This window comes from Mobula birostris, chromosome 21, assembly GCF_030028105.1.
Source record: "Mobula birostris isolate sMobBir1 chromosome 21, sMobBir1.hap1, whole genome shotgun sequence".
Lineage (NCBI taxonomy): Eukaryota > Metazoa > Chordata > Chondrichthyes > Myliobatiformes > Myliobatidae > Mobula > Mobula birostris.
Genome location: NC_092390.1, coordinates 21,235,517 through 21,249,321, shown reverse-complemented (window position 1 = coordinate 21,249,321; position 13,805 = coordinate 21,235,517). Strand labels below are relative to the sequence as shown.

At 43.9% G+C, this 13,805-nt stretch overlaps 1 protein-coding gene across 3 annotated transcripts in view; it reads left to right on the top strand.

Moving 5' to 3' along the window:
* Positions 1-13,805, top strand: part of LOC140185668 (uncharacterized) — a 100,235-nt gene extending 86,430 nt beyond the window's left edge. For all 3 annotated transcript variants that reach the window (XM_072239145.1, XM_072239143.1, XM_072239142.1), the window contains one exon: positions 12,722-13,805. In XM_072239145.1, coding sequence (XP_072095246.1) covers positions 12,722-12,776 — 55 coding nt within the window. In that variant the 3' untranslated portion in view covers positions 12,777-13,805. The remainder of the gene's footprint in view (positions 1-12,721) is intronic.

The window sequence follows — 13,805 nt, the reverse complement described above, 5'->3', positions numbered from 1 at the left end:
ATGTCACCATATACTCCCTGAGATTTATTTTCTTGCAGGCATTCAAAGTAGATACAAAGAAGCACAATAGAATTAATGAAGAACTACACACAAAGATGGACAGATAATCAATTTGCATAAGACAAACTGAGCAATTACAGAAAAAATAAGTAAATAATATTGAGAACATGAATTGTAGAGTCCTTGACAGTGAGTCCATAGGCTGTGGATCTGTTCAGTGTTGATGTGAGTGAAGTTATCCACACTGGTTCAGTGAGGGTATAATAGTTAAATAAAATAAATAAGAAGTATGTGCAAGAATAGAAATAAAAAAGTAGTGAGATAGTGTTCATGGGTTCAATGTCCATTCAGAAATCAGATGGCACAGGGGAAGAAGCTGTTCCTGAATCGTTGGGTGTGTGACTTCACACTTCTGTACCTCCTTCCTGATGATAGCAATGAGAACAAGGCAAGACCTGGGTGATGGAGGTTCTTAATGATGCCTTACTGAGTTACTTACTAGTGGTGCGCTCCTTGAAGGTGTCCTGGATACCATGGATGCTTGTGCCCATGATGGAACTAAGTTTACAACTCTCTGCAGCCTACTTCAATCCTGTCCAGTAGCCCCCATACCAGTTAGAATGCGGTACAGTAGAAACAGGAGAAAGCTCTCCACTATTCTGATTCAGTTGGACTATCCAGACCTTCATCTTCCTCTGTCAACCATCACAAGCAGATGCCTCAAGCAGTTTTTTGCTTCCTGTTCCTGCAATCAGATATCTCACAGCTACCATTCTCATGAATATGTTATCTGATCATCCACCCACCACCTTCAATCCCTGTGCTTGTGTTCACCAGCCTGCTTTAATCAGCAATGCTGATCAGGAAACCTGCAGGAAATTGTTCTTAGACATCCATTTAGGAAAGCTGTATTTACAGATTTCCTGTTCCTAATTCTGCATTCCCTGCTTGAAACATATCATTAAAATCTATGTCCCTGTTCCTCTTGTTTCTCATAACCGTCAATAATATACGATTATTTGTGGGATAAAATTTAATTCAAAGCCTCATGGGAGATGCTGAGGTTTTCAAATTGAAAGTCTAGGGAAAAAAATTACATTGCACTATTGAAAATGTCATGTGATGCTATTTTTGCCAAGAAGCCATTCTGGTGAAATCATGTCATTTTGAGACAAAAATTTCTGTTATGGAGCAGCAGTCTGCTGGAGGAATTCAGCAGACAGAGCAGCAGGTGTGGAAGGAAACAAATTGTCGATGTTTTGGGTCTGAAATATTGACAATTCCTTTCCTCCTACAGATGCTGCTCGACCTGCTGAGTTCCTCCAGCAGATTGTTGCTTCAGATTCCAGTATCTGCAGTCTCTTATGTCTCCTTTACTGCTATGAATATTGATACACACAACATGAAATAGAAACAAATGAATTGGCAAAAGGAGTGCGCCACTTGGGATCTTGATCCTGCTGTGCTGTTCAGTATGATTGTGGCTGATTAGATTGTTTTCCCAACTCTGCATTCCATTCTACCTGTGTTAACATTCTTAAATTTTTAAATTGAAAATGAAATTTGTTAAAAAGCTCCTTTTTAAATAATGTATCTGCATCTCCCTTGAGATATTCAAAGAGCTTCCATGCCTATTTCAGGATGAGTTCCAAAGGCCCGTGACATACTGGAAGAAGAATATTTATCTCTTCCTGACTTTTGAACCATGAGCACTCAGTCTAGCTTGTCTTTTCTAGATCCATTCCATCAAAACCCTTCAGGATTTTATGTTTTCAAGCAAGTTGCATCCCACTCTTCGGCAATTTAAACCTAACCTGTCTCATATAAGAATGTGAGCACTCTAGGTGTCAGCTAAGTAATGTTTCCATTAACATCCAGATGTCTTCTCACCAATGCCCCACTTAACATTATGCTTACTGCTTCATTTACTCTCGTAATAAATAATGCATTATTATCCCAGCCTTTTGTAAACCTTGCTCTCAGACAACCACACCCCACTGCATCTCAGAGCAATGTCCCATGATTCAGAATTTTTCTTAAATGGACAGGTTGACATTTTCCTAAATTATAGTCACAGTTAAAGTAAATGTATTGTCAAAGTGCGTATTTGTTATCATATACTATCTTGAGATTTATTTTCTTGCATTTACAGGAAAATAAAGAAATACAATAAAAACTGTAAGTAAAGATTGACAAACAACCAAGGTGCAAATGAAGACAAATAATACAAATAAAAAATAAATAATACTAAAAATATGAGTTGTAGAGCCCTTGAAGGATAAACTGCAGTTTGTAGGATCAGTTCAGGGTAGTACTGAGTGAAGTACAGGGTAGTCCTGAGTAGTACTCAGGAACTTGATCTAAAATCTTGTTTTCTTACAGGACTAAGTTCTCTTTTTTCCTTTCTCGTTGTTTTGAATGCATGTACATGTTTTTGCACCTTGGCTCCAGGGGAACACTGTCTCATTTGGCTGTATCCATGGCAATTAAACTTGATTTGTAGTTATCCATACCAGTTCAGGAGCCTGGTGCTTAACGGTTGAAGGGTAATAACTGTTCCTGAACCTGTTGGTGTGGGACCTAAGGTTCCTGTACCCCCTGTCTGACAGTAGGAGTGAGAAAGGAGCATGGCCTTGATGGTCCTTAATGATAGATGCTGCTTTCTTGTAACAGCACTCCATGCAAATATGCTCAATGGTGGGAAGGGCTTTGCCTATGATGGGCTGGGCCGTATCCACCACTTTCTGTAGAGTTTTCCATTCCTGAGCAGTGGTGTTTCCATTCTAGGCTGTTTGGCAACCAGTTAGTATACTCTCCATTTTGCATCCATTGCATGTGGCCAAACTCCTCACATTCACTTAACCTGCTTATAACCCTTTGTAGAAATTGAATGTCCTCTTCATTCCATACTTCCCCTCCTCAAGAGGACATACTGTAGGTTTAAGGCGAATGGACGTTTTAAGTGGAAAATAAAGGATATCTTTTATTCGCATAAAGTGGTTGAAATCTGGAGCTCATTGCCAGAGGAACTGATAGAATCAGACACAACTTCTACATTTAAGAGGCATTTAGACAAAATCTTAAATAGCCAAGGCATGTTGGGAAATGGTCCTAATGTGGGCAAATGAAGTTGGAATGGATGTGTGTAAGGCCTGCATATGCTGCTCCTAATCTCCATCCAGCTAATAGGAGTTACCTGCCACTCTTGTCTAACTCATCACCTACAGCCTATTTAAACCCAGCTCTTGTCCACAGTCCTTGTTCACTCATCAAACCAGCCAGCCTCAACCACACTCATAGCCTTCGTTACCTTGTTGTCTTGTTGCTTTTAGTATCTGTGCTCTCTTGTTTATGGCCCCTCGTAGCTTGTTATTAATAAAGTTATTGTTCGCTGCTGATTTGTCTCCACTGCTCTGCATTTGGATCAAGTCTCCCCTACATTTCCTGACAGGATGAGTGAACCATTAATTGACCCAGCAGAGTAAGCTCACCTAAAAGAAGTCATCCATTGACAGGAGTACCCAATCCAGAAGCAGTAGGAAACCGTTGACCATCTGCTCACCACTCTCAACCAACTCTCCATCTCGATACAGCATCCCTGCGCTATTCAACCTCCTCCCTCAGGGCCCCAGATACCAGTGCCTGAACTTCTCGATGGAGCCCCATCCCGATGCTGCAACTTCCCGTTCCATTGACTCTTACACTTTGAGCTCCAGCCATCTCTGTATTCTAAGTACCGAGGCAAGACTGCCTTCATCACCTCTCTCTTGACCTGGGCCATCGCTAACTGGGACAATAAAACCACCATTTGCAATAAGTATGACGATTTCACCACAACAATGTGCCAGGTTTTTGACCATCTGAGAAGTGGGAGGGAGGCAGCAGATTGGATATTTTACCTGCATCAAGGCTCCCGCTCTGAGATGGATTACGCCGTTAAATTCAGGACCCTCACGGTGGAGTGCAGATGGAATGCAGGAGTGCTGCTGGCCCATTACCACTGCGGCCTCTCAGAGCGCTTAAAAGTCAAGCTGTCTACCTGAGGGATGCCCGCTGACCTTGAAAGCCTCATCACTCTAGCTGCCCGTATTAAAAGTTGTGTTATGAAACAGCCCTCCGGATCATCGTCCAGAACCCCAGTTACATTCCCAGAACCAGTTCAGGCTGCAGGAGTCTAATCAGCAATGCTTCCAGAGCCCATGCAGTTAGGGAGAGCTCACCCCAACAGCATGGGTGTCGATGGAGAAACCACTTGTACTTGTGTACTTACTACGGAGCAGCCAATCACCCACACATCACATGTCCACTGCGCTTGGGAAACAGCACCACCAGGGAGAGACCAGGGGCCTTCTATCTAGTAAGCTCCTCCCGACCCCTTGTTCCGCCAGCATAGCCCTACTCATTCTAGCCGTCCTCCTCTACACCCTGATGGCTCTACACACACAGAACTCTCCACGGCAGAGGTTTCCAGTCTGGGGTCCTCGGACCCCTTGCTTAATGGCATTGGTCTGTGGCATAAAAAAGGGTTGGAAAGTCTTGCTCTGGTGGACCCCAGCACAGCAGGCAACTTTCTGGACTGTATGTGCAGGTTGGACTCCCTACCAAGTCTGTCCCCCACCCTTCTGTTTCACCTGACTGCCATCGACAGTCGTCGCTTGGGGTCTGGGATGGTCAGAGTGCGCACACGGCCTGTGCACGTGAGCATCGGAGAGCACTACAAGTTCATCCAATTCCTCCTGATCATCTCACCCAACATTCCTCTCATCTTGAGTTAGTCCTGGCTCTCCACGCACTTAGCCTGGCCACCTGGTTCACTGCTGAGTTGAGGACCAACTGCCGAACCACCTGCCTGCAACCTTATTTGACTTCACCCCATAAATCCACGAAGGAGGAGGAAACCCTCCACCTCACTAAATCTGGAAAGCCACATAGAACTGGAGAAGAACTGGTGCTGTCAGCAGTCAAGTCAGTTCTGTGTGGTGGCATCCGTTAGTCTCCGAGACCATGGTTCTGCGCCTGGAAGGTCTTGCTTCAGTCTGTGTTAGAGCAGCGTCTATTGTGGTTGTAGAGGCCCACACGGGAGTGACAGTCTCAGCTGCATCGACTGCACTTGAAGGTGCTGTCCTTCAGTGTTATCTTATAGTCATAGTCATACTTTATTGATCCTGGGGGAAATTGGTTTTCGTTACAGTTGCACCATAAATAATTAAATAGTAATAAAACCATAAATAATTGAATAGTAATATGTAAATTATGTCAGGAAATAAGTCCAGGACCAGCCTGTTGGCTCAGGGTGTCTGACCCTCCAAGGGAGGAGTTGTAAAGTTTGATGGCCACAGGCAGGAATGACTTCCTATGACGCTCTGTGTTGCATTGCGGTGGAATGAGTCTCTGGCTGAATGTACTCCTGTGCCCAACCAGTACATTATGTAGTGGATGGGAGACATTGTCCAAGATGGCATGCAACTTGGACAGCATCCTCTTTTCAGACACCACCGTCAGAGAGTCCAGTTCCATCTCCACAACATCACTGGCCTAACGAATGAGTTTGTTGATTCTGTTGGTGTCTGCTACCCTCAGCCTGCTGCCCCAGTACACAACAGCAAACATGATCGCACTGGCCACCACAGACTCGTAGAACATCCTCAGCATTGTCCGGCATATGTTAAAGGACCTCAGTCTCCTCAGGAAATAGAGACGGCTCTGACCCTTCTCGTAGACAGCCTCAGTGTTCTTTGACCAGTCCAGTTTATTGTCAACTCGTATCCGTAGGTATTTGTAATCCTCCACCATGTCCACACTGACCCCCTGGATGGAAACAGGGGTCACCAATACCTTAGCTCTCCTCAGGTCTACCACCAGCTCCTTAGTCTTTTTCACATTAAGCTGCAGTTGAAGTCCGAGGTGTAAATGGTGAAGAGAAAGGGAGACAAGACAGTCCCCTGTGGAGCCCCAGTGCTGCTGATCACTCTGTCGGACACACAGAGTTGCAAGCACACGTACTGTAGTCTGCCAATCAGGTAATCAAAAATCCATGACACCAGGAAAGCATCCACCTGCATCGCTGTCAGCTTCTCCCCCAGCAGAGCAGGGCGGATGGTGTTGAACGCACTGGAGAAGTCAAAAAACATGACCCTCACAGTGCTCGTTGGCTTGTCCAGGTGGGCGTAGACACGGTTCAGCAGGTAGACGATGGCATCCTCAACTCCTAGTCAGGGCTGGTAGGCAAACTGGAGGGGATCTAAGTGTGGCCTGACCATAGGCCGGAGCATCTCCAGAACAAGTCACTCCAGGGTCTTCATGATGTGGGAGGTTAATGCCACCAGTCTGTAGTCATTGAGGCCACTGGGGCGCGGCGTCTTCGGCACAGGGACGAGGCAGGACGTCTTCCACAGCACAGGAACCCTCTGGAGCCTCAGGCTCAGGTTGAAGACATGGCGAAGTACTTCACATAGCTGAGGGGCACAGGCTTTGAGCACCCTGGTACTGGCACCATCCAATCCTGCAGCCTTGCTTGGGTTGAGACGTTTCAGCTGTGAAGCCCACCGTGGTGGTTACGTGTGGGGAAGGGGTATAGTCATGAGAGCAGGGTGGGGGACTGTGGGGAGGGGTAGGAGGGGAGAGTGGAATATGTGTTGGTTGGGGGCCGACAACAGATGACTCGTGGGGGATGGGCAGGGGCCACAATGTCAAATCTGTTAAAGAACAGGTTAAGTTCGTTGGCCCTGTCCACACTGCCTTCAGCTTCTCTGTTGCTAGTTTGCCGGAACCCAGTGATGGTCCTCATCCCACTCCAGACCCCTCTCATGTTGTTCTGCTGGAGTTTCCACTCAAGCTTCCTCCTGTACCTGTCTTTAGCCTCCCTGATCCTGGCTTTCAGGTCCCTCTGTATTGCTCTCAGCTCCTCCCTATTTCCATCTCTAAATGCCCCCTTTTTAGCATTCAGGATGTTCTTAATGTCCTTTGTTACCCATGGCTTGTTATTTGAATAACAAAGGACAGTTCTTGTCAGAACATTGCAGTCCACACAGAAGTTGATGTAATCAGTGATGCACTCTGTGAGCCCATCAATATCCTCTCCATGTGGCTCACAGAGTGCCTGCCAGTCTGTCACCTCAAAACAACCCTGGAGCGCCTCATAAGCCTCCTCTGACCATTTCCTCACTGTCCTCGAGGTTGTAGGTTTACTCTTCACCAGAGGCACGTAGCAGGGTTTTAGATGCACCAGGTTGTGATCTGACCTTCCCAATGGGGGAAGGTCTTGGTACTGTTTTTCCGATGAGTGTGCTTTTCTTCAGCAGCAAGCCTCAGCTTCTCTTCTCCTCTTTTTAGACCTCTGCATAGTTCCAGCCTCCAGTGAGAGTGATCACTTGCGATGTCCTCCCACCTCTCGACTTTCATTTTCAGTGACTTCATGTCTCTCTTGCAAACATATCTGAAATGAAGATGGGGCTGCCCTTGTGCTCTCTTGCCAGAGGCCAGTTCCCCGTACAGCAGGTCTTTCGGGATCCTTCCGTCTGACATGCAGTATACATGGCCCAGCCAGCGGAGACGGCACAGTTGGAGCAGGGTGAAGAGGCTGGGTATCTGGGAGCGAGCCAGGACCTCATTGTTGGTGACTCGGTCAGTCCACGTGATGTCCAGGATGTGTCTCAGGCTGCAAAGGTGGAAGGCGTTGAGACGTCGTTCTTGTCTGTAGTAGAGACTCCAGGTCTCGCTGCCGTAAAGCAGTGTGATGAGGACGCAGGCCCTGTAGACTGCAACCTTGGTGTGCGTCGTCAGCTTTCTGTTCTCCCAGACTCTCTTTGTCAGCCTGGCGAATGTTGAGGCTGTTCGTCCGATCGGTCTGTTGATCTCGGGGTCTAGGGAGAGGCTGTCCATGATGGTGGAGCCAAGGTATGTAAACTCGTGAACTATCTCCAGCTCGTAGTTGTTGATGGTAATGGCAGGGGGGTGCTCAACGCCTTGGCCCAACACGTTGGTTTTCTTCAGGCTGATGGTCAAGCTGAAGTCCTGGCAGGCTCTTGAGAAGCTGTCCATGAGGTGTCGCAGTTGCTCTTCAGAGTGTGTTGCCAGTGCCGCATTGTATGCAAACAGCATGTCCCTGCTGAGTACTTCATGAACCTTGGTTTTTGCCCTCAGCTGGGACAGACTGAACAGCCTCCCGTTCGATCTGGTGTGGAGGTAGACACCATCAGTTGATGTTCCAAAGGCGTGCTTCAGCATGACTGTGAAGAAGATGCCAAACAGGGTGGGGGCAAGCACACAGCCCTGCTTCACACCACTGCGGATGTTGAAGGCCTCCGAAGAAGAGCCGTTGAACTGAACGACGCCCTTCATGTCTGTGTGGAATGACTGAACTATCCTGAGGAGCCTCGCGGGACAACCAATCCTGGCGAGGATTTTGAACAGGCCGTCTCTGCTCACAAGGTCGAAGGCCTTCGTAAGGTCAGTGAAAGCGACATAGAGTGGTTGTCTTTTAAGTTCTGAGTACGGTTTTGCATAAGTCACCAGACCAAACAAAGAAGTGATTCTGCTCAGCAACAACTCTGTTCAAAGATAAATAGACGATGCGCCTAAGAATGTAGAAGACACATTATGCAACATAGTTAGGAACACAGAATTTTCTCAGAATCTACTTTACCAGACGACAAATTTTTGCTTCTTAGTTATGTTCGCTTAATAAAAGATGAAAACATAGTTCAAGAGATATGATTTGTAAGGGGATTAGAAACAGATCCAAAGGGGGAGTCACTATTTCAGGTTGTTGAGCAATTTTTCAAAGAGAAGGACATTCCACTCACCAACATTCTTGCTTGTGCAACAGATGGAGCAGCATCAACAACAGGACACCATTATGGGGTTACCACTTTCTGGAAAGAAACTGTACCCCATTCACTGTGTAATTCACAGACATCTTCCACAAAGAAAACTAAATGTTCAGCTGCACAAATCATTAAGTACTGTTATTACAGTGATAAATAAAATCAAGTCCCATGCTCTCAATTCGTGACTATTTTGAGAGCTTTGTATTGAGAATGATGAACACTCTGAATGCTTGCTATTGCACACAGGTCAGGTGGCTCTCAAAAGGAAATTGCCTGAGATGCTTTTATGCGTTTTTTGAAACTGTGATAAAATTCTTTGAAGACTCAAATGCTTCATTCAGTAATCAACTCAAGAATATTAGGTATGACTGCTTATTTGTCAGAATTATTCACAAAGTTTAATGAGATCAATCTTTCATTGCAAGGAAATGATGTGAATCTTATCAAAATCATATGCCCACCTGGGTGAGCTGCATAAAGACAAGTCAGAGAGATTTCAGGATCTTCTCTCAATCTAAATTCCAGATTGGGTAATTAATCTATTCCTGAACACTTGTCATGAGGAATTAGCAGAGAGGATAAAGGAAGAACTGATCTCATTACAAAATGACTTTGAGCTGAAGCCGAGGCTCAAAAATTCTTACCTAGACTTGGTTGAAGAAAGAAATCTCTGAATGCTATCCTGCACTGTGGAAAAAGGTCAAGATGTTCTTTATTGCCTTTCCTACATCATATTTAGCGGAGCGTGGTTTCAGTGCAGTCACCCAACTTCTTTCAAAGCAATGAAATAGGCAGCAAGTTACAGAATGTGGGGATCTGAGACTCGTTCTGTGAGACATTCAGCCCAACGTTGAGAAGCTGATCTCACTGCACCAAGCCCATCCATCTCATTGAAAGGTGAAAAAGCAATGAAGTAGTGAGTAGCTGGACTACTAACGTAGTGTAAAATTGTTGATGAAAATTGTTTTACTGTAATTAAATAAAGAAATAATTTTATTTGTAGCTTAAATAGATTTCAATAATTTTTGCCATTATTTGTCACTGCTTTGAATTTGCAGCTCCTATTTTCTTTCACTGTGCATCGTAAATCAGAACTCTTTACAGTTTTTATATAATGGCCAGAAAGGGAGAGTGGGGCACAGGGGATGTGGTCTGGGAGCCAAGGGGGTGGTAACCCAAAAGGGTTTGGGAACTACTGAGTTAGAAGGACAAGAGCAGCAAAAGCTTGGGAAATTATCACCTGGAAGATGCCTTCCAAGCCACACATCATTCTGACCTGGAGATACAGTATATTACTATTCTTTCACCATTGATAGGTCAAAATTCTGCAACTCTCCCCCACCTGAAGGACTACAGTAGTTCAAGATGGCAATTAAATGCTGGCTTGGCCTGCAAAGCCCATATTTCTTCCATAATTTTTTTACAAGTCACATATACGTCTGCTCCTGTAGTTATTTGTCTGCCATACTGTGATAAAGAATTTGAGCCAAAATTGTGGCAGATTAATGCATGCCCTGAGTAAGATATTTGATGAGTATGGTATAGAAACCATAGAAACCATAGAAACTACAGCACAGAAACAGGCCTTTTGGCCCTTCTTGGCTGTGCCGAACCATTTTCTGCCTAGTCCCACTGACCTGCACACGGACCATATCCCTCCATACACCTCCCATCCATGTATCTGTCCAATTTATTCTTAAATGTTAAAAAAGAACCCGCATTTACCACCTCGTCTGGCAGCTCATTCCATACTCCCACCACTCTCTGTGTGAAGAAGCCCTCCCCTTAATGTTCCCTTTAAACTTTTCCCCCCTCACCCTAAACCCATGTCCTCTGGTTTTTTTCTCCCCTTGCCTCAATGGAAAAAGCCTGCTTGCATTCACTCTATCTATACCCGTCATAATTTTATATACCTCTATCAAATCTCCCCTCATTCTTCTACGCTCCAGGGAATAAAGTCCCAACTTATTCAACTTTTCTCTGTAACTGAGTTTCTCAAGTCCCGGCAACATCCTTGTAAACCTTCTCTGCACTCTTCAACCTTATTTGTATCCTTCCTGTAATTTGGTGACCAAAACTGAACACAATACTCCAGATTCAGCCTCACCAATGCCTTATACAACCTCATCATAACATTCCAGCTCTTATACTCAATACTTTGAATAATAAAGGCCAATGTACCAAAAGCTCTCTTTACGACCCTATCTACCTGTGACGCCACTTTTAGGGAATTTTGTATCTGTATTCCCAGATCCCTCTGTTCCACTGCACTCCTCAGTGCCTTACCATTAACCCTGTATGTTCTATATTGGTTTGTCCTTCCAACGTGCAATACCTCACACTTGTCAGTATTAAACTCCATCTGCCATTTTTTAGCCCATTTTTCCAGCTGGTCCAAGTCCCTCTGCAGGCTCTGAAAACCTTCCTCACTGTCTACTACACCTCCAATCTTTGTATCATCAGCAAACTTGCTGATCCAATTTACCACATTATCATCCAGATCATTGATATAGATGACAAATAACAATGGACCCAGCACTGATCCCTGTGGCACACCACTAGTCACAGGCCTCCACTCAGAGAAGCAATTCTCTACCACCACTCTCTGGCTTCTTCCCTTGAGCCAATGTCTAATCCAATTTACCACCTCTCCATGTATACCTAGCGACTGAATTTTCCTAACTAACCTCCCATGCGGGACCTTGTCAAAGGCCTTACTGAAGTCCATGTAGACAACATCCGCTGCCTTCCCTTCATCCACTTTCCTGGTAACCTCCTCGAAAAACTCCAATAGATTGGTCAAACATGACCTACCACGCACAAAGCCATGTTGACTCTCCGTAATAAGTCCCAGTCTATCCAAATGCTTGTAGATTCTGTCTCTTAGTACTCCCTCCAATAACTTACCTACTACCGACGTTAAAATTACTGGCCTATAATTTCCCAGATTGCTTTTCGATCCTTTTTTGAACAACGAGCCACTCTCCAATCCTCCAGCACCTCACCTGTAGACAGCGACATTTTAAATATTTCTGCCAGGGCCCCTGCAATTTCAACACTAGTCTTCTTCAAGGTCCGAGGGAACACCCTGTCAGGTCCCGGGGATTTATCCACTTTAATTTTCCTCAAGACAGCAAGGACCTCCTCCTTTTCAATCTGTACAGTTTCCATGATCTCACTACTTGTTTCCCTTAATTCCATAGACTTCATGGTAGTTTCCTTAGTAAACACAGACGCAAAAAACCTATTTAAGATCTCCCCCATTTCCTTTGGTTCTGCACATAGCCGACCACTCTGATCTTCAAGAGGACCAATTTTATCCCTTACAATCCTTTTGCTCTTAATATACCTGTAAAAGCTCTTTGGATTATCCTTCACTTTGACTGCCAAGGCAAGGCAACCTCATGTCTTCAGTATAATTGATATACTGTTTCTAATATTACACTCAGAGGTTTTATTCAATCTGCATCGCTAATCGTGTTTAGCTAATCCCTTTCACATCTTTATCCTCCATTTGAGTAAATGGGTAGAGATTTTTAAAAGATCTTAAATGAGCTTTAATTGTCGCATGAACATACTTTGAAAAATGTACAGTGAAATTGTGCTGAGCAACCCACAAGTGTTGCCACACTTCTGGCACCCAACTAGCATGCCCACAACTCACTAACCCTAACCGTACGTCTTTAGAATGTCGGAGGAAACCGGAGCACCCGGAGGAAATCCACATGTTCACGGGACAAACGCACAAGCTTGGGCAGTGGCGGGAATTAAACCCGGATTTTACAACTAGCACATGGAATTTAATTGTCATTTCAGTCAAATGATTTCAACAGCGTTTGATGTTTTAAAATATACTGAGGTGATCCCACTGTTTCTTTTCTCTACTGTTTCAGACAAGAACAATCTTCAAAGAAATGTCAAATCCAACATGAGTTATCAACTGATTAAGTGGATGCTGCCAGGTTCTGGGACAGCAGTAAAGAGCTCACTACAGCTGGTATTGTTAGAAGGGTACTTAAGACAACCATCCAGTCGACTGGATATGGAATTACTTTGCAATTCAACCCAATAGATCAGAAAAAAACAGAGATTGTATCTGTTGACCTTATTCTTAATTGCACAAGATACAGCCAAAGTCTAGTGTTTTATATTGCTGCCTAACATATGTAAAGTCTTCTATGGACAGCTTTATTAGCTGTTATATCAAAATTCATTTTCTTGAATTGAGTTTCCATTAGAAATAAATCTCATCAGAAGTAGATTTCTGATAACATAAAATCCTATTAAAGAATGAGAAAACGTCTAAATGATCTTAATTTCAGAGCTTTAATTCTTAATTGGATACAGATCTTTTTCAAAGTGATTTATTACCACCTATTCCCATTGTGAAGTGATGCTAGTTGGGACACTGTTCCTCAGGAATAATCAGCAACCAGCCAACTTTCACATTGATGTGTAACAAACGGTATGAGAAAAGTGACAACATTACTGAACCAAGTTGTCTGCAGGAAGAAAGGACATGCCTTTCCATTAAGAGCAGCTGAAATATCAACATCTCTAACCCAAGGGATGGTAAGACAAGGGCAAGTTACCAAATCCTAGGCACATTATGGTTATAAATAGAGTATATTTCTATGTCAGAAATTTTCTGTGTTTTGTTTATATCAGAACCTTGGTAACATCACCAAAGAAGTGTAACAAAAGCACCCAAGCTGTAACTTAGAGATTTCTACTGACAAATTTTCTAAGTTTTCTAGATAGAAAATTTTCTTAATGATAAGATATTAAACAGATTTGCCTTAGTTTTGTTTTGGTTATAATGTATGCATTAATGCAATTTATATAGAGAAATATTTATCATGATTTTCTTAATGTGAAGCTGTCTGTAATTGTACAAGTATATATAAAGTAATTCTATATTACTATATCTGAACAATACAATTAATATCTGCAAAAATATTAATAAAAAGAAACAAC